This window comes from Dipodomys merriami, unplaced genomic scaffold (genome assembly GCF_024711535.1).
Source record: "Dipodomys merriami isolate MVZ:Mamm:240054 unplaced genomic scaffold, mDipMer1.0.p SCAF_32, whole genome shotgun sequence".
Taxonomy (NCBI): domain Eukaryota; kingdom Metazoa; phylum Chordata; class Mammalia; order Rodentia; family Heteromyidae; genus Dipodomys; species Dipodomys merriami.
The window spans coordinates 273317-301134 of NW_027204715.1; the positions used below are offsets into that span (position 1 = coordinate 273317).

General features: G+C 50.0%; 1 protein-coding gene across 1 annotated transcript; it reads left to right on the plus strand.

Annotated features, from left to right (window-relative positions):
- The first annotated feature begins 1099 nt into the window (after positions 1-1099).
- On the plus strand, positions 1100-27317 carry Exoc3 (exocyst complex component 3). The gene is made up of 13 exons (XM_070042109.1): positions 1100-1195; positions 1890-2081; positions 5371-5590; positions 10529-11210; positions 12288-12405; positions 13107-13232; positions 14096-14196; positions 16409-16519; positions 16590-16740; positions 18762-18884; positions 25084-25245; positions 25733-25860; positions 27086-27317. The coding sequence occupies exons 2-13, from the start codon at positions 1902-1904 to the stop codon at positions 27255-27257; spliced, it is 2274 nt and encodes a 757-aa protein (XP_069898210.1). The 5' UTR covers positions 1100-1195; positions 1890-1901; the 3' UTR covers positions 27258-27317.
- The last annotated feature ends 501 nt before the right edge of the window (positions 27318-27818 follow it).

The window sequence follows — 27818 nt, forward strand, 5'->3', positions numbered from 1 at the left end:
GCGGACTAGCGCCCCGCCCACCGGCCCGCCCACAGGACGCCCTGCACCCTGGGCCCCGCCCGGCCCCGCCCACAGGACGCCCTGCACTCCTCGGGGCCCTCCCGGCCCCGCCCACCTGCCCCGCCCACAGGACGCCCTGCACTCCTCGGGGCCCTCCCGGCCCCGCCCACCTGCCCCGCCCACAGGACGCCCTGCACCCCTCGGGGCCCTCCCGGCCCCGCCCACAGGACCCCCTGCACCCCTCGGGGCCCACCGGCCCCGCCCACCGGCCCCGCCCACAGGACGCCCTGCACTCCTCGGGGCCCTCCCGGCCCCGCCCACCGGCCCGCCCGGTGTGCCCGGGAGGGGCGGGGCCCCGGTGCCCGCGCGGCCCGCTCACTCCCAGCCGCGGCCGAGCCCCACGCAGTCCGACTGGAAGCCGCCCGGAGGCTGAGCTGCTGCGCGCCCCTTCCTCAGCTGACCCGGCCGCCCGGCCGTGTGGGAGTAGGATTTGGGGTTCCCGGGTGAGGGGACGTCGGCAGACGCAAACACGTAATAGCTGCAAGCCCCGGGTGCGACCCTGAACACAAAGCACGAAGCGCGGGGAGCCGGGGACCCGCGGACCGCCAGGCCCGGGCGAGCACTGCGGAGGGGCGGCGAGGGGGCGGGGCCCAGGGGCAGGGACGGGGCGGGGCCTAGCGGGGACGGGGCGGGGCCTAGCGGGGACGGGGCGGGGCCTAGCGGGGACGGGGCGGGGCCTAGCGGGACGGGGCGGGGCCTAGCAGGGAGAGGGCCAGGGGAGACCAGGGGACGGGGCGGGGCCTAGCAGGGACGGGGCGGGGCCTAGCAGGGACGGGGCGGGGCCTAGCAGGGAGAGGGCCAGGGGGAGAGCAGGGCACGGGCGGGGCCTACGGGACGCAGGGAGGCAGAAAGGAGAGGAGCGGCCCGGGGTCCAGGGCCTGGTCCGAGGGCCCCAGCCCAGCACCAGGCTTCCGGTGGCCCCGAAGCCCGCGTGGCCAGCGACCCAGTGCCCGAGCGCGGCCGCTCAATTTTCCCGACGTCTCCCTGACCGATCCGAGCTGGGCGGGCCGAGCGAGCACCCGCCCAGGGCCACCCGGCCCCGCCCTTCCGGCCCGCTGCCGGAAGCAGAAGTGTCCGACCGCGTCCGGTTCCGGCCGGGCCTCCGGAGGTGGCGGCTGCGGAGGCCGGCCGAGAGGTGACTGGGGTCCGAGGGTCGGGGTCCCGCGGCCCGGGCGCGGCGCGGCCGGAGGGCGGCCCCCGTCGGCGGGGTGGTCCGGCGCGGGCGGCGGCGCGCGGCTGCCACGGGATCTTGGACTCGGGCGGGTGGTGTGGAAAGGAAAAGGCTCTCGGAAGGCGTGGGGAGGACCGCGCGGGGAGGGCTCCGAGGGCCGGCGCGCGCCTCCCCAGCCCCGGCCTCACACTCTCCCCGTGGCCCGGCCTGGTGAGCGGGAGCGGGCCGAGGAGCAGCAAGTGGCTTCTGCTGGCTTGCGGGAGGACGCAGTGTGCGAGTGAGCTCTCGCCCCTCGGTCCCCACCCAGCTCTGCCGCAGAGGTCTGCTGTGCCCAGAGCGTAGACCGTCGGCCTCCTGCCATACGGCCATGGGTTCCTGTCTGCTGCTGGACAGTATAAGGGAAGTCGGCCTCATGCGGGGGAGACCGTGGCGATAGAGGGGCCATGTGCAGACCCCCATGCGCTTCTGTCTTGCTGGTGGATGGCTGTTTCTATGCTTGAGTTCCAAGGTGGTGTGTGTGACAGAGTTCCTAGGGCTCAGCCTCCTCTCGGGTGTACTGGATTCAATGTAGACATGCTCTTTGGGCCCCATTCGCTGTTAGAAGGTAGGTTTGGGGCCAGCACTTGCACCTTCCTAATGCATCTTCCCTCTCACCTAGCATGCCTGTGGTATGACGCATGCAGATACTCTACCTACGTGTTTGGCCATGAAGGAGACAGACCGGGAGGCTGTTGCTACAGCAGTCCAGAGGGTCGCGGGGATGCTCCCGCGCCCAGACCAGCTGGACAAAGTGGAGCAGTACCGCAGAAGGGAGGCCCGGAAGAAGGCCTCCGTGGAGGCCCGGCTGAAGGTAAGGCGAAGAGGTCTTCTCACCTGCCTTACTCCTAGGCAGGACAAAGCCATTTGTCTTAAGTTTCTGTTTCCTACTTGATATCATCGTGATATCCCAAATTAGATTTTGCCATGCTGTGGGAGGAGACAGAGATGGATTTTATTTAGCAGTTCTTCCCAACAGTATACAGTGATGTGTCTACTAAGCAGTAGATTTACACAGAGGACTGCACAAACATGAGAAACACCACCAGGACAACCACCTTAATCATGGGTAGGACTCCATGTGACCTTTTAGACCACACATGCAGAATGGCAACTGCTTATATATTTAAACCTCTTCTGCAGAGCATTGCCAGAGTACTTTCTCTAAGTCGCTTCAAAATATGCAAACCATGTGCCAGGCTGTGGAAGACGGCTGGACATGTTTACAAAGAACTGTGAACAAGCCGGGCATGGTGGGGATGTGCCTCCACTCAAGAGGATCACTTGAGCCCAGGAATTGGAGGCCAGCCTGGGCATAGTAAGACTCCATTTAAAAAATGAGAGAAGGGAATGGACTGGAGATGAGGCTCAGTGGTAGAACACTTCCCTCATATGAATGCAACCTGGGTTCAATCCCCACCCCACAGGAAAGTATACAGGAGGAAGACACAGAAGAGTGTCATTCTTCCTTAATGTAAGCTCCCAAATGATACAAAGAGGTGAAGTTTTACGAAAGTACAAGGTGCAGACCTTGACCTTCAGTGGTTGGCATAGAAGGGCATGTTTTTAGGGATTTGGGAGATGACCTTTGAGGAAAGCTTATACTTACAGTGACAATACAATAAGTTCTTACCATCTGGGAACTGTGTAAGGGCCCCAGGCAAGGTCTGATGAGAACCTATAGATGAGTGTGCAGGAGGTCTGATAAGGACAATATAGACGGATGCCCAGGGCAGGTCTGATGAGGACAGTATAGACAGATAGGTGTATAGGGGAGGTCTGATGAGGACAGTATAGACAAGTGTATAGGGCAAGTCTGATGAGGACAGTATAGACAGGTGTATAGGAGAGGTCTGATGAGGACAGTATAGACAGACAGGTGTATAGGGCAGGTCTGATGAGCACAGTATAGACAGGTGTATAGGGGAGGTCTGATGAGGACAGTATAGACAGGTGTATAGGGGAGGTCTGATGAGGACAGTATAGACAGGTGTATAGGGCAGGTCTGATGAGGACAGTATAGACAGGTGTTTAGGGGAGGTCTGATGAGGACAGTATAGACAGGTGTATAGGGCAGGTCTGATGAGGACAGTATAGACAGGTGTCCAGGGCAGGTCTGATGAGGACAGTATAGACAGGTGTATAGGGCAAGTCTGATGCGGACAATATAGACAGGTGTCCAGGGGAGGTCTGATGAGGACAGTATAGACAGGTGTATAGGGGAGGTCTGATGAGGACAGTATAGACAGGTGTATAGGGCAGGTCTGATGAGGACAGTATAGACAGGTGTGTAGGGCAGGTCTGATGAGGACAGTATAGACAGGTGTCCAGGGGAGGTCTGATGAGGACAGTATAGACAGGTGTATAGGGGAGGTCTGATGAGGACAGCATAGACAGGTATATAGGGCAAGTCTGATGCGGACAATATAGACAGGTGTATAGGGGAGGTCTGATGAGGACAGTATAGACAGGTGTATAGGGCAGGTCTGATGAGGACAGTATAGACAGGTGTATAGGGCAGGTCTGATGAGGACAGTATAGACAGGTGTCCAGGGGAGGTCTGATGAGGACAGTATAGACAGGTGTATAGGGGAGGTCTGATGAGGACAGTATAGACAGGTGTCCAGGGCAGGTCTGATGAGGACAGTATAGACAGGTGTCCAGGGGAGGTCTGATGAGGACAGTATAGACAGGTGTATAGGGGAGGTCTGATGAGGACAGTATAGACAGGTGTCCAGGGGAGGTCTGATGAGGACAGTATAGACAGGTGTCCAGGGGAGGTCTGATGAGGACAGTATAGACAGGTGTATAGGGGAGGTCTGATGAGGACAGTATAGACAGGTGTCCAGGGGAGGTCTGATGAGGACAGTATAGACAGGTGTATAGGGGAGGTCTGATGAGGACAGTATAGACAGGTGTATAGACAGTATAGACAGGTTTATAGGGGAGGCATGTGAGGACCATGTAGATGTCCAGCAAGGTGGTTGAGGCCAGATAGCAAACATTCAATTGAGTGCTCTCCTGCCCTCATTTGAGATAACAGTTTTATACTAATTTTGAAAATCTGGTACACTTCTTGTCCTGACATTGATCTGCTTTAAGCTTGCAGTGTTAGCTGGTGGTTATCAGTAGGGACTTAGAAATTTTGAGTGGCCATTATGGTCATAGCTAAACATTTCTACTGTAACTCAGGCATCTGGTGACAAGCGCTCCTTGTGGGTCTGGTGCTGGCTGCCTCGGTTTTCCTGGCCTCCTGTCTGTCTAGCTGTTGCCATCCTCTGGCCCCGCAGCTGGGTACCACCGGGCTGGTGTTTCTGTTTGTCTGTGGAGGGTCTGGGTAGTAAGTGTGGGCGATACAGTGCAGCCAGTGTGCTCTAGTCACATCTGATCTGGTTGAGCAACAGGAATCCCAATCCTGAGCTGATGGAATTTCTGATGGGTTTCTTTACCAATAAGGTCTGTTAGGAACCTGAGCCTGGCAGCAGTGTGGGCAGTGTGGCTGCCGGTCTCTTCCCATGTCCCCAGTGGCATTCTGTGTTATCCAGCAGTCAAGCAGGATGACAAGGGAAGTTTTCTCGTCAAAGCTTTAAAATGGATCATTGTCTGTCCCAGGCTGCAGTGAAAAAGAGAAAGTCACCATGAAGGTTAAATGCTATTCCTTTCTCTTTTTTTTGGTCGGTCGTGGGGCCTGAACTCTGGGCCTGGGCGCTGTCCCTCAGCTCTTCAGCTCAAGGCTAGCGCTCTACCACTTGAGCCACAGCACCACTTGTGGCTTTTTTCTTTTTTCTTATGTGGTGCTGAGGAATCGAACCTGGGGCCTCAGGCATGCAAGGCAAGCGCTCTACCACTGAGCCACCTTCCCAGCCCCAAATACTGTTCCTTTCTTGTTCCTCAAATAGTTCTATATACTTTTTTTTTTTTTTTTTAGTCGGTCATGGGGCTTGAACTCTGGGCCTGGGCGTTGTCCCTCAGCTTTTCAACTCAAGGCGAGCGCTCTACCACTTGAGCTACAGCGCCACTTTCAAATAGTTCTTTCTGAACTTGTCCCTCCTTAGCACTTTGGCTGTCTCTGGCTCCACTCACCTGTGTGGTATCTCCCTCAGGCTGCCATCCAGTCACAGCTGGACGGGGTGCGCACAGGCCTGAGCCAGCTCCACAGCGCACTGAGCGACGTCAAGGACATCCAGCAGTCGCTGGCTAACGTCAGCAAGGATTGGAGGCAGAGTATCAACACCATCGAGAGTCTCAAGGATGTGAAGGATGCGGTGGTTCAGCACAGCCAGCTAGCTGCGGCTGTGGAGAACCTGAAGAACATCTTCTCAGGTAAGGGTAGACAACAAAGTCAGGCGTTGGGTGGCTTGCTGGAGTACTCAAAAGGTACCTTCCCGTGTGCACAGCTGTTTCTCCGCAAAGTCGAGGAGCTGTGTGGTCAGTGAAGAGGCAGGCCCGTATGTTCAGTATACTGCGTAGGCCTGACTTCCAGTGGGTGGATAGCTTGATTCCTTGTTATTTCTCTGATTGAATGAATGTGGGTGGAATTGATCAGCCAAGCTAGTGAGGGCCAGGGGAGAAAATGTACTTCTGTGCCAAGATAGCACAGAGTGGACGGCAGAGCCAGTGCTGTTAGAGGGTAGCTGTGGATAGGTGGCTGGGGTCTTCCTCTGGACAGAAGTGGAGTAGCAGCAGTGCACACCCAGAGGGCTGTGGCTTAGAAGAGAGGCAGTTCTCAGTCAGGGAGCGGATGGATGGGGGGTGGGGCAGACCAGGGGTCTTGATGTGGGTGACTGGGACAGACCCGGGAGGGGTGGCTTAGAGGGCTGATCCTCTTAGAGCCGGTGGGGCACAGACTGCCTCCCAGCCCTGGACAGCAGCCAGTCCTCCCCTGGTATGTGCCTGCTGGGGTCAGTCAGAAGGCCCCGTCCTCTGCAGCTCTTGGAGAAGTGTTAAGCAATGTTTGATTAATTCACCAGTGACTTTACTTGGTATACAGAGTTTTTCTTTGTAGGGAGATTTTTGGCTACTGATTCTAACTAGCCATGGGTCTTTGAGATTTTCTAAGTGTTTCTAAGTATTTATCTAGATTACCCAGTTGGGTAGTGTTTCATCTTTTACCATGCTTTCTTACAGTCCTTTTTATTTCTGAAGAGCCAATAGTTATGTCCTACTTTCTGATTTTATTAATTAGAATCTTATTTTCTTAGTCCACCTAAGCTAAAGGTCTGTCAATTTCATTTATCTTGGCAAAGGATCATTGAGTTTTTATTTTTGTGTTTTTTGTGTTTTTTTTTTAAATCTTTGTTTCTCTCTGCCCTAAACCCTTTTATTATGTCCTTCCTGTTAGCTTTGGGTTTAATTTCTTCTCTTAGCTCCTTTTTTTTTTTTTTGGCCACGGGTCTTGAACTCTGGGCCTGGGCACTGCCCTTCAGCTCTTCAGCTCAAGGCTAGTGCTCTACCACTTGAGCCACAGCACCACTTCCAGTTTTCTGGTGGTTAATTGGAGAAGAAGGGTCTCACGGAGGGGTTGGGAAGGTGTCTCAGTGGTAGAGTGCTTGCCTTGCATTCCTGAGGCCCTGGGATTGATTCCTTAGCACCATATAAGCAGAAAAAGCCAGAAGTGGCACTGTGGCTCAAATGGTAGAGCTCTAGCCTTGAGCTGAAGAGCTCAAGGACAGCGCCCAGGCCCAGAGTTCAGACCCCGTGACCAACAAATAAAAGAAAAAAGAGTCTCACAGACTTTCCTGCCCTGGCTGGCTTTGAACTGTGATCCTCAGATCTCAGCCTCCTGAGTAGCTAGCTTAAAGGCGTGAGCCATCGGCACTCAGCATTCTTTTAGCTCCTTTAGTTATAGAGTTGAGTTGCTGATTGGAGATTTTTTTTTTGTGGGGGGGGGGTCCGGTCGTGGGGCCTGAACTCTGGGCCTGGACGCTGTCCCTCAGCTCTTCAGCTCAAGGCTAGCGCTCTACCACTTGAGCCACAGTGCCACTTCTGGCTTTTTTTTCTTTTTGCTTATGTGGTGCTGAGGAATTGAACCCAGAGCCTCAGGCATGCAAGGCAAGCGCTCTACCACTGAGCCACCTTCCCAGCCCTGGAGATTTTTTTTTTTCATTTAGTTGAAGTATTTCTAGATGCACACTTTTCTTTTAACTTTGGTCCTGTTGCTCCCATATGTTTTGATAGGTTTAGTTTTCATTTCCATTCTTCCCTAAGTATTTTTTTATTTTCCCTTACGATGATATCTCTTCTTTGCCCTGTTAAGAGTATTGCTTAATTTGCACAAACTTGTGAATTTTTAAGCTTTCCTCTGTTACAGATATTTTTATTTGTTTATTTATTTATTGCTGGTCCTGGGGCTTGAACTCAGGGCCTGGGCGCTGTCTCTGAGTCTCTTCATGCCAAGGCTAATGCTCTACCGTTTGAGCCACAGCTCCACTTGTGGCTTTTTCTGAATGGTTTTTTGGAAATTGGAGTCTCACAGACTTTTCTGCCCAGACTGGCTTCAAATCGCAATCCTCAGATCTCAGCCTCCTGAGTTGCTAGGATTTACAGGCATGAGCTACCAGCACAGCACCCACGACTGTTACTGATTTTTAATTATTTGTTTTGTTTGGAAAAGATACTTGTGGATCTACCTTTTAAAAATCTATTGAGGGCTGGGAAGGTGGCTCAGTGGTAGTGCACTTGCCTTGCATGCCTGAGGCCTTGGGTTCAATTCCTCAGCACCACATAAGAAAAAAGAAAAAAGCCACAAGTGGCACTGTGGCTCAAGTGGTAGAGCGCTAGCCTTGAGCTGAAGAGCTGAGGGACAGCACCCAGGCCCAGAGTTCAGGCCCCATGACTGGACCCAAAAAAAAAAAAAAATCCATTGAAATACTCCATTTGTGACCTAAATATAGTCTTTCTGGAGAATGTTCTTTTGCACTTGGAAAGAGTGTGTGCCATTCCTTTGTTGCTTATCCAGCTTTCTTGCTCACAGCTTTTGCTCTATCATTTGAGCCACACCACCAGCCTTGCTTTTTTTTTGCTTTTTTAGGTTTTGGGAATTTTTTTGCTGGTCCTGGGGCTCGGCCTCTGGGCCTGTATGTTGTCCCTGGGGTTCTTTTGCTCAAGGCTAACACTCTACCACTTGAGTCACAGCACTACTTCCAGCTTTTTCTGTGATTAATTGGAGATAAGAATCTCACTGACTTTCCTGACCAGGCTGGCTTTGAACCTTGATCCTCAGATCTCAGCCTCCTGAGTAGCTAGGATTACAGGCATGAGCTCCCTGGTGCCCAGCAATATTTTAAAATTTTTAATTGTTATTGTGAAGGTGATGTACAAAGGGGCTACAATTACATACATCAGGAAAGAGTACTTTTTTTTTTAATGGTGAGGCTTGAACTAAGGGTCTGGACGCTGTCCCTGAGCTTTTTTGCCACTTCTAGTTTTCTGGTGGTTAACTGGAGATAAGAATCTCACAGACTTTCCTGCCTAGGCTGACTTCGAACTGAGTAGCTGGGATTACAGGCCGGAGCCACCAGTGCCCTGCAGTGCTGTCCCTTCCCTTGCTCTCTCCCAGTCCTTCATATATTTTGATGGTTTGTTAGTAAATGCAGAAGGGTCAATTATTATCATCATAATTGTTTCGTATTTCTGGGTGTGCCTTCCATTAATACAGAACGGCTTTGTCTCTCTTCAGTGTATTGACTTACTTTGCCTGGTGTTGGTATTGGCCTGTTTTCTTTTCCTGTTACTTGGTGGAGCATCTTTTTCACCCTGTACCTCCATCTGTTTGTGTCTTTCACTCTGAGGTGTAGTTCTTGTAGACAAACATAGTTGAATCACATGTTTTAAAATTCATTCTGCCATCCCCATTAATTAGAGAGTTTAATTTGCTTACATTTAAAATGGTTGTTAGGATTACATAATAATTTGTCATTTTGCTGTTTGTTTTCTGTATGTTATGATACTTTTGTCCCTTATTACCTGTATTATAGTCTTGTATTTTTAATTTTTCATAGTGAAATGTTTTAATTTCCTTCTTGTTTTATGTGTATTCTGTTGATGTTTTCTTTGAGATTACCATAGGGATTACATTTAACATCCTCATATTATATTAGTTCAGTTTGACTTTGTATCAGCTTTACTGCAATAACATACAAAAACTCTTCCTAAATGGTTCCTTTTGGTTACATCTCTATATATGTTGTGTCCAAAAACATAAACCAATAATTTGTGCTTTACAGTGTTAGTGTTTTAGGTCATATAAAAAACAAAAGGTTAGGTTAAAAAGTGAAGTTAGTTATACTAGATTTTATCATTGTGTTTGTGTTTACCTTTGCTGAGATTTTTATTTTGTCATGTAACTCGGGTTGCTGTCTCGTTAGCATTATGGGCTACTGACTAGTATCTTTTCATTTCCCCCTGCAGGGCTTCCTCCACATCTGGGGTGCCCAGCCTTCCCAGCTTTTGTTTATCTGGGAATGTCTTCATTTCTCACTTTTGAATGATAGTGTTTGAGGTGTAAGATTCCTAGTTGATAGTGTTTCCTTCTAGCAGGTTGAGCACGTTAGCTTCTGGTCTTCAGAGTTCCTGAGGAGAAGTCTGCTAGTTATGTGTTGAGTTCCAGATATTGCTGCTCTTTGTCTCTGTATTTCAAGTTTGATCACTGTGTCATGATTGGGACCCCTGCTCTGCTGGAGGGGGGTCATTGAGCTGTGTTCGTATTTTACATCAGACCTGGGAAGTTTCTGTCTCTCACTTTTTCAAAAGAAAGTCTGGGCTGCACTCTCGCTTCTCTGCCCCATGGTGTGGGTCCACTAGCTTCCGTAAGTGTTGTCTGGCACTTTCTACTCCTCAGGTCTGAACATTTCTTTTGGCTGGTTCTTCTCACTTTTACTCTGAATCTATCTTGTGAATTTTTCATTTCAGGTGCAGAGTTTCTTTTTATGCTTTCTATTGGTTCTTTTCCATTTTGTTCATTATTGTTTGCTTTCTCCATACCTCAGTTCAGTTAAACTCTTGTTTCTAAGTATTTTTGTAGTAAACCTACCATCACATCTTCCCAGGAGCAGTTTCTGTTGGTTGACAAGTAGAGAATGACATTCTTTCTAAAGCATTTTAAAACATCTTAAGTGTATACAAAATGAAGCCTCTAGTTAAAAAATTGTTTGCCTTCCCCCCAGTGGCCCCCAAATGACAATTATAGGATTTTTTCTAAATCATAAGGCTATATAGACAAACATTGTAGGTTTTCACCGTGCCGTTTTGTGCCTTTTCCAGTGCCCGAAATTGTGAGAGAGACTCAGGACCTGATTGAGCAAGGGGCCCTCTTGCAGGCTCACCGGAAACTGATGGACCTGGAGTGTTCCCGGGACGGCCTGATGTGTGAGCAGTACCGCATGGACAGCGGCAACACAAGGGACATGACTCTCATCCATGGCTACTTCGGCAGCACACAGGGGCTCTCGGATGAGCTGGCCAAACAGCTGTGGATGGTGCTGCAGAGGTCACTGGTTACCGTCCGTCGCGACCCCACCTTACTGGTCTCTGTGGTCAGGATCATTGAACGGGAGGAGAAAATCGACAGGAGAATTCTTGACCGAAAAAAGCAAACTGGATTTGTTCCTCCTGGGAGGCCCAAAAACTGGAAGGAGAAAATGTTTTCCATCTTGGAGAGAACTGTGACAACTAGAATTGAGGGCACACAAGCAGACACCAGGGAGTCTGACAAGATGTGGCTTGTGCGCCACCTGGAGATCATCAGGAAGTACGTCCTTGATGACCTTATTGTCGCCAAGAACATGATGGTGCAGTGCTTTCCTCCCCATTATGAGATCTTCAAGAACCTCCTGAACATGTATCACCAGGCCCTGAGCACACGCATGCAGGACCTTGCATCCGAAGACCTGGAGGCCAATGAGATCGTGAGCCTCTTGACCTGGGTCTTGAACACATACACCAGGTAGAGCCTCCTTCACATCTTAATGAAAAAGCATGCTGGCAGAGAGTTCCCAATCAATCTCCTGCATTGTTTTGCATGGTACTCATGTCTTTGTTTCCCGAGTTGTGAAGGTCTTTCTGGCTGTCCACCTGTCCAGCTGGAGATTGATTAGTCCATTTTCTCTGTTGTGGTTGTAGCCATGTTTGGGTGGGGTCTCTGCTCTCTGCATGGTGCACTATGGTGGGCTGTTTTCTGTGCTCCTTGCATGTGTTCCTCCTCACGTCAGTGCAGAAAGGTGTGAAGAGAGATGAGATGCCAGGCGTGGACGATGATGGTGGTTTCTCAGCTCTGCTGTCTATGTGCAGCCCTTTGCTATGTGGGCCTTGCTCTCTCCTCACAGCATCCTGTCCTGCCCCCTGACCTTGGGAAGCCTTGGCCCCATTGTATCCTATGTGAGCAGCCCCATGCGGCAGGATATAGTTAGATCACATCTGTGGGACAGATGAGGGCAGTAGCATGAAGGCATGTCAGTGTTCTGAGTGATTAATCCCCAGACTTTTAAGAACTACATACATCAATATTAAGTGTTCCTCACAAGAATGTTTTCCCTGGAACCAAGAAGGCCTTTCCTTCTGTGCAGGAGATGCATATCCCTTTGCTTTCTTTGAAGATGAGTTTTTCATCAGTAATACTATGTATTCATGCCCTAGTCTGTGCCCATTCCACAAAGACCAGTAATGTTTGCAGCAGTACCTCCTGTTTTTACTTACTAAGTGAAACATGACCATTCAGTACCTCCTGTTGGCTAGGCTTTGGTCTCGTTTGTGAAAACGCAGTAAGTTGAAGAAATAGGTCTCATCTTTGTGGTTTCTGTCCTGCAGTTGAGCCCTGCTTTGTCTAGCAGGTATAGTGGTATGAGGTAAAGTTGAGGTGATTTAAGTGACCATGGCCATTTAAAGAGAGGTGGTATCACAGAGGGACCGCTACAGTGTTAGCTCTCTGGGGCAGCTTGTTTGCATGTCGGATTGAACCGTAGACTCACCCGAGAGTGTTTCCATGTCCCTCTGGCTTGTCACTCACACCCGGTTTTTACGGTAGTACAGAGATGATGGGGAATGTGGAATTGGCCCCAGAAGTGGATGTCAGTGCCCTGGAGCCTCTGCTCTCTCCGAAGGTGGTTTCTGAGCTGCTGGACACGTACATGTCAACTCTTACTGTGAGTAGAGCTATGCTGCAGACCCAGGGACTGCCTTGGGGCTGTAAGGTGGTGGGACAGCTGTGGACAGGCTCTGCCTCTAGTCTCAGCACACCCGGTGTTAATTGGAGGAGGGTGTCCACCTTGCAGATATGAGAATCTGTTGTGCTCGAGGGCATCAGCTGGTACTGCCGTCTGGCTGATGAGAACTCGGTGTCCAGGGCACACATGGTGTTACCCGTCAAGATTCTTCATCTTAGTGGTGTGGGGTGGCAATCAGAGGAGCAAGGGACCAGTCTGACTGCAGAATGACCAGGCGGTCTCATTAAGATCAGGGCTCAGGCTGTCCCTGAGTGTTAAGGTAGCATTTGAACCCAGAGCTCAGGATCACTAGGAGCTAGAACGCTGTCTCCCATTGGTGCGTGAGCTGACCTGGCTGCGTGTCTCTGATGGCCTGGTCCTGGACAGATGGCCTCACCCTTGGTGACAGTGTTTGCCCACTGGGTCTTCTGCTTCATTCTCCTCTTTATCTGCAGTGAGGCCTTGCCCACATGCAGGGAGAATGCCTAGTGCCCGGTTGCTCCTGAGCTGTCCGCTCCCTGGGCTCTTGCTGAGAGACAGGTACCACGTCTGCTGTACTCAGCTACTCCCTCTGTGGTGAGAATGTTAGGCACACTCAGAGCCTGTTCTTCCCTTCCTTCTCCATGATGCCAAACCTCAAGTCCAACATCATTGCCTGGCTGCGGAAAGCACTAGAAACAGACAAGAAGGACTGGAGCAAAGAGACAGAGCCAGAAGCTGACCAGGACGGCTACTACCAGACAACACTCCCTGCCATCGTGTTCCAGGTGTGAGTCCCTCCGTCCCGTCTCCTGGATGGCTAGTAGGATCCATCAGGTTTACAGACAGAATTCCTTGATTTTCAGTTAAATAATTCAGTAAGGTGTCAAGAGGTCTCTCTCCCCCTCCCTCCATCTTTTTCTTTCTGGAGCAGTGAGACTCGGGATCCTGTTTATCAGCTGTTACCCAGTGTCACTTTAGATTTCTTAGACATTCCTTCCGGGTCTGAACTGGGAGCTAATTAAATGCTGGTCATACGTGGCATCTCATTCCAACTCTCCAGTAGCAGTAAATGGCCAAGGTGTGTTAGTGGAATGCTAAGTAGCTCAGTTTTATTTGGTGACCTTGAGGGAGTCTTGTATCATGTTAAAAGTATTGTCTTGTTCATTAGTCATAGTACTAGTGTTGGACCCATGTGCATTTTATCATTAACTTACAGCTTGGTGTCCTACCGCCCCTGTGTCCTTGCATCTTTGTTTTCCTTTCTTGCTCTGTGTGTCATCAATGAGGGGCAGAGCAGTTGTGGGTGTTGGACCTCCAGGAGGCAGGAGTTGAGCGCTGGTGGGTGGGCCTTCGTGATGGGGAGCATCCTCACCTTCTCTCAGACCCTAGCCCCCCAGCTCCATCCCATCCCCGCTTGATGATCACAAGCCTACGCCCTGCGACCCTTGAGAGTGGGTGAGCAAGAGCTGCTTTGTAGCGTGGACCTGGGGCTAAGGTCTCCACCCAGACGACAGGCATCACCAGCATTGGACTTTACTTTTCAGTAGTTCTTTTTTTCTCCCCTTTGAATTTGGACTGTCACAACTTCCAGGTGGGATTCTGCTATTGGGGAGATTATGTCAGAATTCTTAAGTTCTCCAATTTTTAGATGTTTGAACAGAATCTTCAAGTTGCTGCTCAGATAAGTGAAGATTTGAAGACAAAGGTACTGGTTTTGTGTCTTCAGCAAATGAATTCTTTCCTAAGTAGGTATGTATTTTTGCCAGTGCACAAAATTTGAAATTATGTTTTTAAAAATTAAGAGCAAAAAAATTGTATCTACTAGCTGAGCATGGTGGTATATGTCTGTAAGCCAGCACTGAAGTAGACGGATTGTGAGTTTGAGACCAGCTTATATTGCATAAAGAGACCAAGTCTCAAAAAAGAAAACAAAAAGATGTTGATCCTAACATGTTAAAAGATAACTTAAGCCTAGACTATCCTCATAAGTCGCCTTCTATTATTATTATTATTACTTGTGTATGTGTCTGTGTGTGTGCACGCACACACATGCACACATGTGCATATACGATCCCTGAGCTTTCTTGCTCATTGAACTACAACTCCACTTGTGTGTGTGTGTGTGTGTGTGTGTGTGTGTGTGTGTGTGTGTGTGTGTGTGTGTGTGTGTGTGTGTGTGTGTGTGTGTGTGTGTGTGTGTGTGCAGTTCATTGGCACAGACTTTACTAACCAGACTAGCTTTGAACTATGATCCTCAGATCTGTCTCCTGAGGATTATAGGCATGAGCCACCGGTGCCTGGCCACCTTATTATTTACAGATGCAAACAGGTAGGGTGGGTTTTAGGTGTTGCTTTTGAGTTCCTTACATGCTGGGAGGCCTTTGGCAGTGCAGTCAATGGGACGGACAGTGTTGGTGTTAGAACAGGAGCTCTGGAGAGTTGTTTTCACTGCACTCTCTAGGGCAGGGGACCAGCACCCCAACTAACTGTGGGGTGAGGGGACCCTGGGCAAACGTGCTAGCAAGCCCCTTCCTCTGAAGTGTTCATGATGGCAAAGAATAGTCTGAACATCGTCTGTGCTCTTCCACAGTCCTTACCCAGAAAGCATCCCTGCTACGCTACCTCTCCACCTCTCTTCCCCAGCCTTGTCCTCTTCTGTCTCTTGGTTTCCTCCTTTACGCTCCCTTGGTTGCCCAGGTGTAGAGGCCAGTGGCGTCCTGTGTCTGTAACTATAATGCATGGTGGGCCCGCTCCCAGTGTCTCGGCCACGTGGTCCCAGCAGGTCTGGTTCTCAGGTCTCTAGGGCAACAGGCCTATCATCCCTCCCCCTCAGGCCAGTCGGCCTGTGCACGGATGCGCACATCACCATCTAGTGGCATCCGGGGTCCATTGTCTTCACACCACCATCTTCCCTCAGACCAGGAGCTGCTCCAAAGGCTTTATTTATTGATGTGATGCAGCCAGATAGACGTGTTGTGTCCTTGCAGCCAGCGGTGGTACAGGTGCCAGCCCTGCCCTTCTCTCTCCTTAGAACCTCATCTGTTGCCTGTCTCCAGAGCCACAGCCTGAGTCCCCTCGGTCCAGACTCAGTCCTGGCCCAGGCCCTCTACCCACCATGGGTCATCACGCCTGGGCTCTTGCTGAGCCCCTTTCTGTGAGGCAGTTCTTGTGTGATGTGTAACTTTCTCTGACAAGTCCCTAGTATGACTTTTTTACCTAATTTCTTCATAATAAGTTGGTAAAGGGACATTTTACCTAACTTTGGATAACATTCCTAAAACTGCTATTTATGTTTGGAGGTGAATTGTTCATGAAATAAGATAATATTTTAGCTGGGCACCAGTAGCTCATGCCTGTAATCTTAGCTATTCAGGGGGCTGAGATCTGAGGATTGTGGTTTGAAGCCAGCCCCTAGAGTACAAACCCCAGGACTGGCAAAAAAAAAAAAAAAAAAAGAAAGAAAAGAAAAAAAAGAAAAAGAAAATACTTTACCTGGATCTTTTTTTTTTTTGGTCGGTTGTGGGTCTTGAACTCTGGGCCTGGGTGTTGTCTGTGAGCTCTTCAGCTCAAGGCTAGTGCTCTACCACTTGAGCCACAGAGCCACTTCTGATTTTCTGGTGGTTAATTGGAGATAAGTCTCACAAACTTTCCTTCCGGGGCTGGCTTTGAACCACTAGTATTACAGGCGTGAGCCACAGGCACCCGGCTTTTCCTGGATCTTATAGCCACACTTCAACATCTTTATGGCCCACTACTGAACCATAGTTCAAAGGCTCATACGAAATTATTTTTAACACCCATTTAAGACAACTTCCTGTTCCCCCACTCCTGTGGACCCTGCCGGGGTTTATGGCTGAAGTCTCCCAGTCTGGTGGTGGGACGGGCTGCTGGGCAGGTGGTCAGCCTGTTGCTGGAGGCGGCTGTGTAGCTCCGTTTGCTCATGCTGCTGATGTGGTTGCAGATACAAAGATGAGGCCCAGCTGTACAAAGAAGAGCACCTGAGGAACCGGCAGCAGCCACACTGCTACGTGCAATACATGGTCGCCATCATCAACAACTGTCAGACCTTCAAGTGAGTGTGTGGGGTCACGGAGTACAGACAGCAGGCAGCTGCCCCCTGACCCTGAGCTGTTCTCTTGCAGAGAATCTATCATCAGTTTGAAAAGAAAGTACTTAAAAAATGAAGCCGAGGAGGGTGTTTGTCTGAGCCAGCCAAGCATGGATGGGCTTCTGGATGCCATCGCCAAGGAGGGCTGCAGCAGCCTGCTGGAGGAGGTCTTTCTGGACTTGGAGGTGGGCCCGGCTCCCTTCAGAGCCCTGGAGCTGTGCACTGTGGAGCTGAGCCTGAGCCTCTCAGCCTGCCCGTTAGAGTGCCCTGTCCCCTGCCTCGGGTTGACCTGAGCTGAGCTGTGTCCTCAGGTCTGTTAAGCCAGGGCCAGAGGGCCTCTGCCTATTTTGTATGACACAGAGCGTGGGCGAGGCTCCAAGGCCATGTTAGGCACCCATCTGTGTGGTGGGGAGCATGAACCCATCACAGTGCCACAGAGGATAAAGACAACCCTTCACACATGCAGAAATCATGAACAAAGTGAGCTTTACTCGTACCAAAGGCATATGTACTCCAGAATAGAGTTCCACTTCAGGATTTGGAGATGGGTTGGCACTGTCTAGATGCATTGGCCGAAGCCACCATATGTTTAAAAAAAAAAAAAAAAAAAAAAAGGGCTGGGAAGGTGGCTCAGTGGTAGAGCGCTTGCCTTGCATGCTCGAGGCCCAGGGTTCGATTCTTCAGCACCACATAAGCAAAAAGAAAAAAGCCGGAAGTGGCGCTGTGGCTCAAGGGGTAGAGCACTAGCCTTGAGCTGAAGAGCTGAGGGACAGCGCCCAGGCCCAGAGTTCAGGCCCCACAATCAGACCAAAAATAAAAAATTAAAAAAAAAAAAAAAGTAAAGCCATGGTTATCTCATGGGCCTGTTAAAAAGGAAACACTTTGGAAGTGAAGGCTATGCTTGTTAAGAGTGGAAAGGTGGGGGTGTCCATGCCACAGGAGCATCCTGCCTGAACCTCTCTCCAAAATGGTTACGAGAAGGGGTTGCTTGCAGTTATCAAAAAATAGTATAAAAATTAGACAAAGGCACGAATGACCTCCACTTGGGAAAAGAAAGATCAGTGTCTGACCATGAGCCAGAGTGCCCAGTCCACTGGTCACCAGAGAAGCAAGCACCTATTAATGCTGTACCTTTTTTTCTTTTTCTTTTTTGTCGGTCATGGGGCTTGAACTCTGGGCCTGGGCGCTGTCTCTCAGCTCTTCAGCTCAAAAGAGCGCTCTACCACTTGAGCCACAGCGCCACTTCTGGTTTTCTGAGTGGTTTATTGGAGATAAGAGTCTCATAAACTTTCCTGCCTGGTCTGGCTTTGAACCACAATCCTCAGATCTCAGCCTCCTGAATAGCTAGGGTTACAGGCGTGAGCCACCGGTGCCCGGCTTGCTGTTACCTTTTTTTGTGTGTGTGCCTGGCTGCATTCAAGGCCTGAGTGCTGTCCCTTAGCTTTTTCATTCTATCAATTGAGCCATAGTTCCTCTTCTCTGGCTTTTTGGTTGTTACTGGAGGAAAGAGTCTGACAGACTTTTCTGCCTGGGCTGGCTTCACACTTCGATTTTCAGATCTCAACCCCTTCAATAGCTGGAATTACAGGCATTGAGCCACCAGTGCTCACACACTGGTGTTACTTTTTACTTAGCAGACTTGCTTGATCTGGTTTTGAGGTTTGTTTCTGTGGTGCTGGAGATTGAACCCAGAACTTTGTCTGCTTGGAACCCACAGCCGCAGCCTGATGATGGCTACATTGTGTACACGTAACCCTGAGCATCAGAAGTTGCTTGTGGAGAATCTGTCTTCTCATTGCTTATATTCTATTTAGAGCTAACTATTTAGTTAGGAAGTACTTACTGGAGTTTTCAGTTATATACTTGGTGAGTGAGGGATTCCACTTTAAGAAATCTCATATGAAAAATATTTTTATTGCACTGCTATTTATAATTGTAAACTGTGAAAAATATTTATATGTCCCAGTGCTCAGAATTGGGTAAATAAGTTACGGAATAGTCCTATAACACATATGTATAGCTATCAAAGGTAAAGATTTGCGTCATCATTTGTGATGCTCCTCACAAGGGTTGTATAAGGCAGTTGAGCTCTCTTGTAGTAGAATTGTCACAATCGGAGTCAGATCAAAAGCCACTCTCCCCCCAGGAGGTTGAGACTTCTGCACATTGTATAAGGTGGCAGTTTCCGTGATCTTGTGCTTTTCAGCAACATCTAAATGAGCTGATGACCAAGAAGTGGCTACTCGGGTCAAATGCCGTGGACACCCTCTGCGTCACCGTGGAGGACTACTTCAATGATTTCGCTAAAATCAAAAAGCCATATAAAAAGGTGGGCACGTGGGCTAAACTCTCGCTTTTCTGGTTTATTTTATTTATATATTATGTTGGTGGTGGTGGTGGTGGTGGTGGTGGTAGGGCTTGAATTCAAGCCCTGGGCACTGTCCCTGAGCCTCTTTGTGCTCAAGGCTAGCATGTTACCATTTGAGCCACGGCTCCACTTCCGGTTTTTGAGTGGTTGGAGGTAAGAGTCGTGGGAACTCTTTTGCCTGGGTTGGCTTCAAACCGCAATCTTCGGATCTTAGACTCCTGAGTAGCTAGGATTGCAGGCACGAGCCACTGGCGCCCAGCAACTGCCAGGGGAGGCAGGCGGTCTAAAGAAGGTCAGATGGTGGTAGGCTTGAGTGAAGATGAGTATTCACCGAGCCCCTCCCAGAGCTCCATGTGGCCTGCACCGGGAGGGTGGGAGCTGCAGTGGTCCTGCCGGAGACCCTTGCAAAGCCCACTGCCCCACCATAGGCCCTGGAAGGGAGTACGATAGTGGCTGCTGCCTTACTTTTCCCAGAAGAGGCCAGGGGTGGCCTGATTGGGTCTTGGAGGCTGTCTGAAGCTCAGTGAGAGATGAGAGTCAGGTCCCCTCCACCGGCTGTGTGGGTCTCCATTTGCAAGCCTTTGCAAGTTCCCTGTCCAGATTTCCCTTGTCTCCACTGTTGCTGACATCATTGCTTTTTAGGACTGCTTGTTTCTGGTTGATAGACAGTAGTTTGATAGATGGTGCCATGTTCTGGCAGTCCTTTGGAGGCTGGTCTGGATGGTGGTTGTACTTGCAAATTGTGATGTGTGTGCTTTCTCCATGTCTGGTCTTCCCATCTAGCTCCTTATTTTAAGAAAATCTGTCTCTCTGCCTTTAAAGGTGATGCCTACTGGGAAACGAGGTTTAACTGCCTGCCATCCTGGCCTTTCACAGCTGAGAGGCTTCTGTGGGAGGTCTGTGGGGGCCTTAAACCCCTATCTCTGGTCAGTTTTCAGGGTGGCCAGGATGTATTACAACTGGCACAAGGACAGCCCTGGCTGTTGTAGCACTGGTCCTCACCAGAGCAGGAACCTGAGACGGCTTAACAGGACTGTTGGTTGGTTCAGACGTGTATTCTCAAGGTCCAGGACCTCATGATGCCAGCCCTTGGGTACCTGAGGCCTGCATGGTGTGGTGTGGTTGTCAGCTCTGGACTGATGACTTCTGGGGAGGGCTCCACCACGCTGTGTACTGGGGATGAGTCACTTGTGTGGCATGGCCACAGCACACAGTAGAGTGCCTTCAGAAAGACTGACCTGAGTAGCTGACCCACAAAGGATACCTGCTTGGTCAGTGAGTGTGAAGGGCCATCCACCCTTGCAACTACCAGTAGGACCTTGAGTTCAGGAGCAGGACATGGAGGAAAGAGGCTGTGTGTATGATGTTCAGGTGTGTTGTCTGTGGTACATGTCTATTATGCACATATATGTTACATATCTGTTACGCATACCTGCATATGTTCATATGATATGCATGTGTGTTATGCAGATGTGTGTGTTTATGGCATGTACTGTGTATGTACTGTGCACACACAATACATACTTGTGCTTTGTGCCTGATGTTTCACGTGTATACATGTGTTTACACCTGCATGTACTGGGTTTTTGGTCGGTCCTCCCTACCTGTGCTTGGACAGGCTAAGGTCTGATAGGTGCTGACACCACCCGGGAAGGTAGACCAGCTGCTGCTGGCTCCAGACTTCCCATCTAGATGGGGCAAGCTATTCTGAAGAATGGGAGCACGGTCGCTGTTGAGCTCGATGCAGCACAAGCTGCCTGCACACCAGGGGTATTGGTCAATCGCAGCCACTGTGGCGTGCTCCCAGGACTGGCACCTGGCCAGACTGTCCTTCCCTTCCCCACCTATTTATGTACTATTATGTGACAGAAGATAATTGGGAATGTCTTCAACTATGTCCAATTGCAAATGCTACCCTTAGTCCTCAAGTTACCTGCTTCTCTCTTCCTGACATTTGATATAAAGCAAAAGAGCTTTCTTTAGAGTGATGATCATTGCTGCAACTTTTTGATAAACATTTTTTTCTCTAGTTTAGGAAGAACTTCCTATTTTCTAATATATATATGTGCGTGCGTGCGTGCATGTGTGTGTGTGTGTGTGTGTGTGTGTTAAGTTTGTTTTCAGCTATGATGTAGTAGCACTTTTTCTATATCTCCTGAGAGAATTAGAGTCTTCCTCTTTTACCTGGTAAAATACTTTGAAGATGTTTCTGTCACTGGTATCCCGTTCCATCTCTCCAGGATAATCCCTCTCAGTCACTGTGCTGGTTTTTCATTACTATGACAAAAATACCTGAGAAAACTGCTTATAGGAGGAGTATTCATTTTGTCTCACAACGTCTTAGGTTTAGATCAGTGGTGGAGAAGGTGGGTAGAACAGAGAAACGCTTGTGGTGGCTAGGAAAACAATATGTGCTTGCCCCTACCCAGTCAGAATGGCCTCCCCATTTAGTTAACTCTGTCTGGAAAGCCCCTCACAAGGTGGACAGGGAGGTGTACTCCACTAATCTAGGTGCCTTGTCAATTCAGTCAAGTTGACAACAAAGAGGAGCTGTCACAGTCAAGCATGATATCTTTCCACCTGTGCTTCACTGGATTGTTTTCTGATGTTTTGTTCAGGACTTTTTTTCATCTGTGCACACAAGGATTTCAGACATGAGCCACTGGTGCTCAGTTTTCCTCCCTGGTTTTCAATGGTGACTGAAATGGTGATCAGGACCGGATGGCCTCATGGGCTGATGTAGAAGAAGCTCACTTCTTCCATATGATCTGGGAGAGTTTTTGTTGTTAGAATTACATGTTCCCTGCCCATGTAATTGTAACCCCTCTGGACAGTATTTTCGCAATTTAAAAAAAAATTACGTTCCCTTGGAAATCTGGTAGAGTCTTCTGTACTTGTGGACTGCCATTTCCTGTGGAAATACTTTGAATGTGAATTTAGTTTGTAAATGCCCAGGGACATGTATGTATGTATGTTTTGGAGGAGGACAGTACTAAGGGTTGAACTCGGGGCCTCTTGCTTGCTAGGCAAATTCTCTTCCACTTGAGTCCTTTCTGTTTCTTCGTAAATCAGTTTTGTTCATTTTCACTTTCTAGGGCCTTGTGATTTTCACTCTTTATGTTAGCTTCATTTCTAGTGTTACTTATGTACTGTTTCTTCTCCCTTCACCAGTTTAATGTCTAAGTGCATTAACAGTGTAAAGATGTAGTACGCGGAGTCATGGTCCACTGCCTGCCCAGGTAACTAGCACCCAGTCCAAGATACATATCATGAATGTTACCTGTCCCCTGCTAGGTCCTGTTCCATGACAACCTAGCCCTTGCCTTTTTTTCTGTAATTGTTTCCCTATGTGTATATCCTTGAAAATAGAGCAGTGCTGCCTGCTTTTCAATGTTGGATAGATGGGGTGACTCCATATGCTGCTCTGGTCTGGTTTCAGCTCAAACCAGTTAAGGGAGCTGATAACAGTGTGTTCCCCCTCCCTTCCCGCCCCCCCCCCCCCCGCACTGAGCATGAGCATGCCTAGATATCCCCAGATATTAAGGCCTTGCTGCGTGTGGGGCCTGTGTGTGCTGTGCATCTTTGCAGGAAGGTGCTTCCTGTCTCCATGGTACACCGGGCCTACTCCTGGTCTCTGCAGCACCAGGGCCTTGTATGCTGGTCGCTGGTTATGTCTGTGCTTTTTTGTTTTGTTTTGTTTTGTTTTTTGGGTCCAGTCATGGGGCCTGAACTCTGGGCCTGGTCACTGTCCCTCAGCTCTTCAGATCAAGGCTAGCGCTCTACCACTTGAGCCACTTCCGGCTTTTTTCTTTTTGCTTATGTGGTGCTGAGGAATCGAACCCAGGGCCTCATGCATGCAAGGCAAGCGCTCTACCACTGAGCTACCTTCCCAGCCCCTGTCTGTGCTTTTTAAACTGGCAATTCTCTCTTTGTTAATGGGACTGGCACCCTATATCTGATAGGTCATTTGTAATTTCTCTTTCTGAGGGGACATCAAGTTTTCCACATCTCTGCCCTGGACTGTTTTTTTTGTTTTTTTGGGTCCGGTCGTGGGGCCTGAACTCTGGGCCTGGGCACTGTCCCTCAGCTCTTCAGCTCAAGGCTAGCGCTCTACCACTTGAGCCACAGCGCCACTTCGGGCTTTTTTCTTTTTGCTTATGTGGTGCTGAGGAATCGAACCCAGGGCCTTGAGCATGCAAGGCAAGCGCTCTACCACTGAGCCACCTTCCCAGCCCCTGGACTGTTGTTTTTGCTTGTTTGCTTTTTGCATGATTTGTGTGTTCTAGATAAGACTTCCTACTTCTTACCTGACAGGATTGTGTTGTAGGTCCCTTCTGCTCTGCTCCTCTCTAAAGTAGGCTGTCATGTTTTCCTGAAAAAGCCCTAACTGGTTCCTGAAAGTGGGATACTCCAGTGGCTCGTGCCTGTAACTACTCAGGAGACTGAGACCTGGGAGATTATGGTACCAAGCCTGGGCAGAGAAGTCCTAGACTCCCATCTCCAATTAACCAGCAAATTGCTGGATGGGAGGCGTGGTTCAAGGGATAGAGTTCCAGCAGTGAGCAGGATAGCTCTGTGAGAGCCCAAGGCGCAGCCGTGAGGATGAGGCCCAGGCCAGCCTCGTCCAGTGTGACTGTTGGTGTGGTGAGAGGGCGGAGCACGGCCATGCACAGGCACACAGGGATGACGGGGGTGGGGTGGGGAGGAGGACACACCGAGAGGGAGCCCACCCTGTGGCTCCCTGTTCACATGGTCATGAATTCCATGAAGAAACTTGGACTATACTAATCCAGTGCCCTTCATTTTAATTCATCAACTTTTTTTTTAATAGTGGATTGTTTTATGTGTCTTAAGAAATCTTTCCTAAGCCCAAGGCCATCAACATGATATTGAAACCTAGCCTTCAACAGGGCTCTCCTATCTGTCAAGTTTACATTTTAGCAGTTATATTTTTATTTCTAGAAACTGTAGTTGTGGGCTGGGAAGGTGGCTCAGTGGTAGAGCGCTTGCCTTGCATGCATGAGGCCCTGGGTTCGATTCCTCAGCACCACATAAGCGGGAAAAGCCGGAAGTGGTGCTGTGGCTGAAATCGTAGAGCGCTCACCTTGAGGTGAAGAGCTGGGGGACAGCGCCCAGGCCCAGAATTCAGACCCCATGACCAGCAAAAAGAAAAAAAGAAAAAGAAATGGTAGTTGATTGTTCTTGTCAGCTGTTGCACACTCAGGTAGCAATTTCTGTGTGTTGTACACAGAGCAATTTGGCCCACAGGGCTGACCTCCTTGGTCCTCTTGGAGCTTTGTGCCTTTGCCAGCCTGACAGCCTGGCTGCGCCTAGTGGTGGGAGGGGGGCGGGGGGGGAGGGGGAGTCTCTTTTTGCATAAGGGTAGATTAGCTCGTGAGGGTATTTAACTCACTCCTGGGGAGCAGACTGGAGCTGCCTGCACACAGAGCCTAGTACCACTGCCAGCCATGCTTGAAAAGATGACATTCACTCCATCCGCCCATATTGGCTTCCAGTCCTTTCCCTTGCCCTGTTAACACCCTTCTCATTTGGGGTTTTCCTTCTCGTTTGGATCCTTCTTGAGTCTTATCCAGATATTTGGATCCACAATTCCTCTTTTCACTGGCCTGAGACCATCTTTAGAGGAGGCTCGGCTATGGCCTTCACGGAGATCAAAGGCTGGAGTTCACCTGGCTTAAGTTTTCCTTCTGATGAGGATTGACGGAGAGGAATCTTAGGGCCTCCAGTGGAGTTGGTGGGGGCCCTGGGAAGAGCTCACATCGAGTTGGTGCTAGGCTGGCCTGGCCTCTTCCTGCCAGAACACCCTTCCTAGATGACTTCCATGCTTTGGATGACTGGCACCAGCTCAGATAGGCAGCAGGTTTTCTCTGGGCTCTGAATCCTATCTGCCTTTTAGAAAAGCTCAGCACAAATGCGGGCCCCACAGGCTGTGTGTGCTCACCCTCCTGCCTGCTCTTGTGCGGTGAATCCTATTTACCGTAGTTCATAGTGACATCCCGGTGTAACACAGTTACTTTAAAATCCTGTCAACAGTGCCAATAGAATTAAGAAAGCATGTGCTCTGGGTTGACCCAGGCTTGATGAGGGCCTCCCAGCCTGCTGGAGGCTCTGCGACTGAGCGCCCTGCGTCTCTCCACAGAGGATGATGGCCGAGGCCCACCGGCGTGTGGTGGTGGAGTACCTGCGGGCCATCATGCAGAAGCGCATCTCGTTCCGGAGCGCGGAGGAGCGCAAGGAAGGGGCCGAGAAGATGGTCAGGGAGGCGGAGCAGCTCCGCTTCCTGTTTCAAAAGCTGGCGTCTGTGAGTAGCAGTGTGGCCCAGAGCCTGGGCCGCTGTGTCCCACGGCTTAGATTTGGTGGCTGTCGTGGCATTTAGGCCATGCGTGGACACCAGTCACGTCAGGACCCAGAGCGGGGTCAATGCTGTCTGGAGGGACGTGTGAATTTCTGTAAGGCTAACGTGTGGCTGCAGCTCCTGGACGTGCTTTTAGGATGATTTCCCTCCATTCCTCAGCCCTTGTCTGTTCTGTAAGGTGCTGGTTACCACCCAACATTCTGATTCCCAGTTCTGGATATGACTAGATGCTTCTTACCATGTCTTTCCCTGGCCAATGGCCAGATCCCTGCAAGAGATTCAGTCCGCCCTCCCCCTCACCCCCTTTGAGAATGAATCTTGAAGTGTTCATGGGGTGCCTGGCCAGATAAGGGATTTGACTGTGTTAGGATCAAGTGGGCCTCCTACTCAAGTGACAGTCAAGAGCTGCCCTTGCCCTGCCACTGTTTTCCAGGGATTTGGTGAAGATGTGGATGGACACTGTGACACGATTGTTGCCGTCGCAGAAGTTATTAAGCTCACAGACCCGTCTCTGCTGTACCTAGAAGTCTCAACTCTGGTCAGCAAATACCCGGATATCAGGTAATGGCCGAACATCTTCCCACTGGAGCTGGTGTAGCAATGAGTCATTGCTGCCCCATTTGGAAGAAGAGCTGTATGCAGCAGGTTAGGGTTGGCTAGACCTGTGCACTTGCCTCGTGGCCAAGCCTGTGTCTGAGTGAGTATAGGTTGAGGGCCTGTTCTAGGTGCACAGTGAAGCTGGTTTTAAGCAAGATGGGGTAGTGGGGTGCGACTGCGTTGATGGATGGGAGTACAGATGACCCTAAGGAGTTCCAGCCTGTGATGCTTGTGCAGACGAAAGGAAGGGAACTCACTGCCGTGTGTGGTCAGGACGTCCGTGTGTGTGTGTGTGTGTGTGTGTGTGTGTGTGTGTGTGTGTGTGTGTGTGTGTGTGTGTGTGTGTGTGTGTGTGTGTGTGTGTGTGTGTGTGTGTGTGTGTGTCTCTAAGGGAACTCATGGCCGTGTGTGGTCAGGACATCCACCTGTGGTCAGGACGTCCGTGTGTGTGTGTGTGTGTGTGTGTGTGTGTGTGTAAGGGAACTCATGGCCGTGTGTGGTCAGCACATCCACCTGTGCAGTCTCAGGTGCTCCCAGACTTCTGACCCCTGAGCACAGGCCCGCCTCTGAGCCCTGAGGGGCATGCTTCTCCATGGGCCGAGTGTGCTGGTCTGCCTTGTTGCCTCCACCCTGATGATAGAAGTGCTGTGATCCTGTGTCCTCCAGGGTGGTCCTTGAATCCATGAGGGATTCTTCTTGATGTATTTATTTTTTTGGTAGTCCTGGGATGGCGTCGGGCAGGCTCTCTGCCTTCTGATAGTCCCTGCCCCTAAGCACGTGATCTTTTTTCACCATTCTAAAAAGTTTTAAGACTGGTATTTAGAAAGTCCTTTGTTCTTTTTTTTTTTTTTTTTTTTTTCAGGTAAGGGGTAGGTTTATTCAGTAGACCTGCTGGGAGAGAGCTGGGAAAGAGCTGGGAAAAAGAGAGAGCTGGGAAAGAGAGAGAAAAGAGCTAGAAAAGAGAAGAGAGAGCTGGAAAAGAGAGAGAGCTGGGGAAAAGAGAGAAAAGAGCTAGAAAAGAGCAGAGAGAGAGGTCTTTTGTTCTTAAGGGTAGAAAAAGAAGCCTCAGAAAGATGAAGCCTTGGGCTTCTCTAAGGAGGAAGTTCTCAGCACCGTGGGTGTGGCAGTGACCAGGGTGTGGGGTGATGGGCCCGTGGAGTAGGGTTCAGCTGACGTTGTTCTCCCGCAGAGATGATCACATTGGCGCACTGCTGGCTGTGCGGGGAGATGCCAGCCGGGACATGAAGCAGACGATCATGGAGACACTGGAGCAAAGCCCCACGCAGGCAAGCCCCAGCTATGTGCCCATCTTCAAAGAGATCGTCGTGCCCAGTCTGAATGTGGCAAAGCTCCTGAAGTAGCTTTGTCATGCAGCTCATGTCTCATCTCAGAAGTGCATTAAAGAAAGTCACTCTCTAGGAGCCCTGTTTGGTGTTAGTCATGCGTGCAAACTGTGGGTAGCACAAGGTACTGTAGTGGGCAGTGATGGGGGAGAGGAGTGGTCCGGTGGGTTTTCTCACCCTGTTGTGAAAGTGCTTGTGAACACTTTTTTTTGGGGGGGGCGTCAACAGTTGTAAGGTTTGAACTCAGGCCTGGGCGCTGTCCCTAAGCTGCTCTTATGCTCAAGGCTAGTGCTCTAACACTTTGAGGCACAGCTCCACTTCAGATTTTTGAGTGGTTAATTGGATATCAGAATCTCACAGGGACTTTTCTGCCCAGGCTGGCTTAAAACCTAGATCTTAGACTCCTGAGTAGCTAGGATCCCAGCCTCCACCCGTGCAGGCTTGTAAAGACTTTTAAGCTGTGAAACCTGTCTCAGTTGCTTGCTAGGTTGTTACCGGTGTTGCGACAGCCTTTGATCTTCCCATTCAGGCCTTTCTCTGCCTCTCTGCTTGATTTGATTTGCACATTTTAGAACTCTG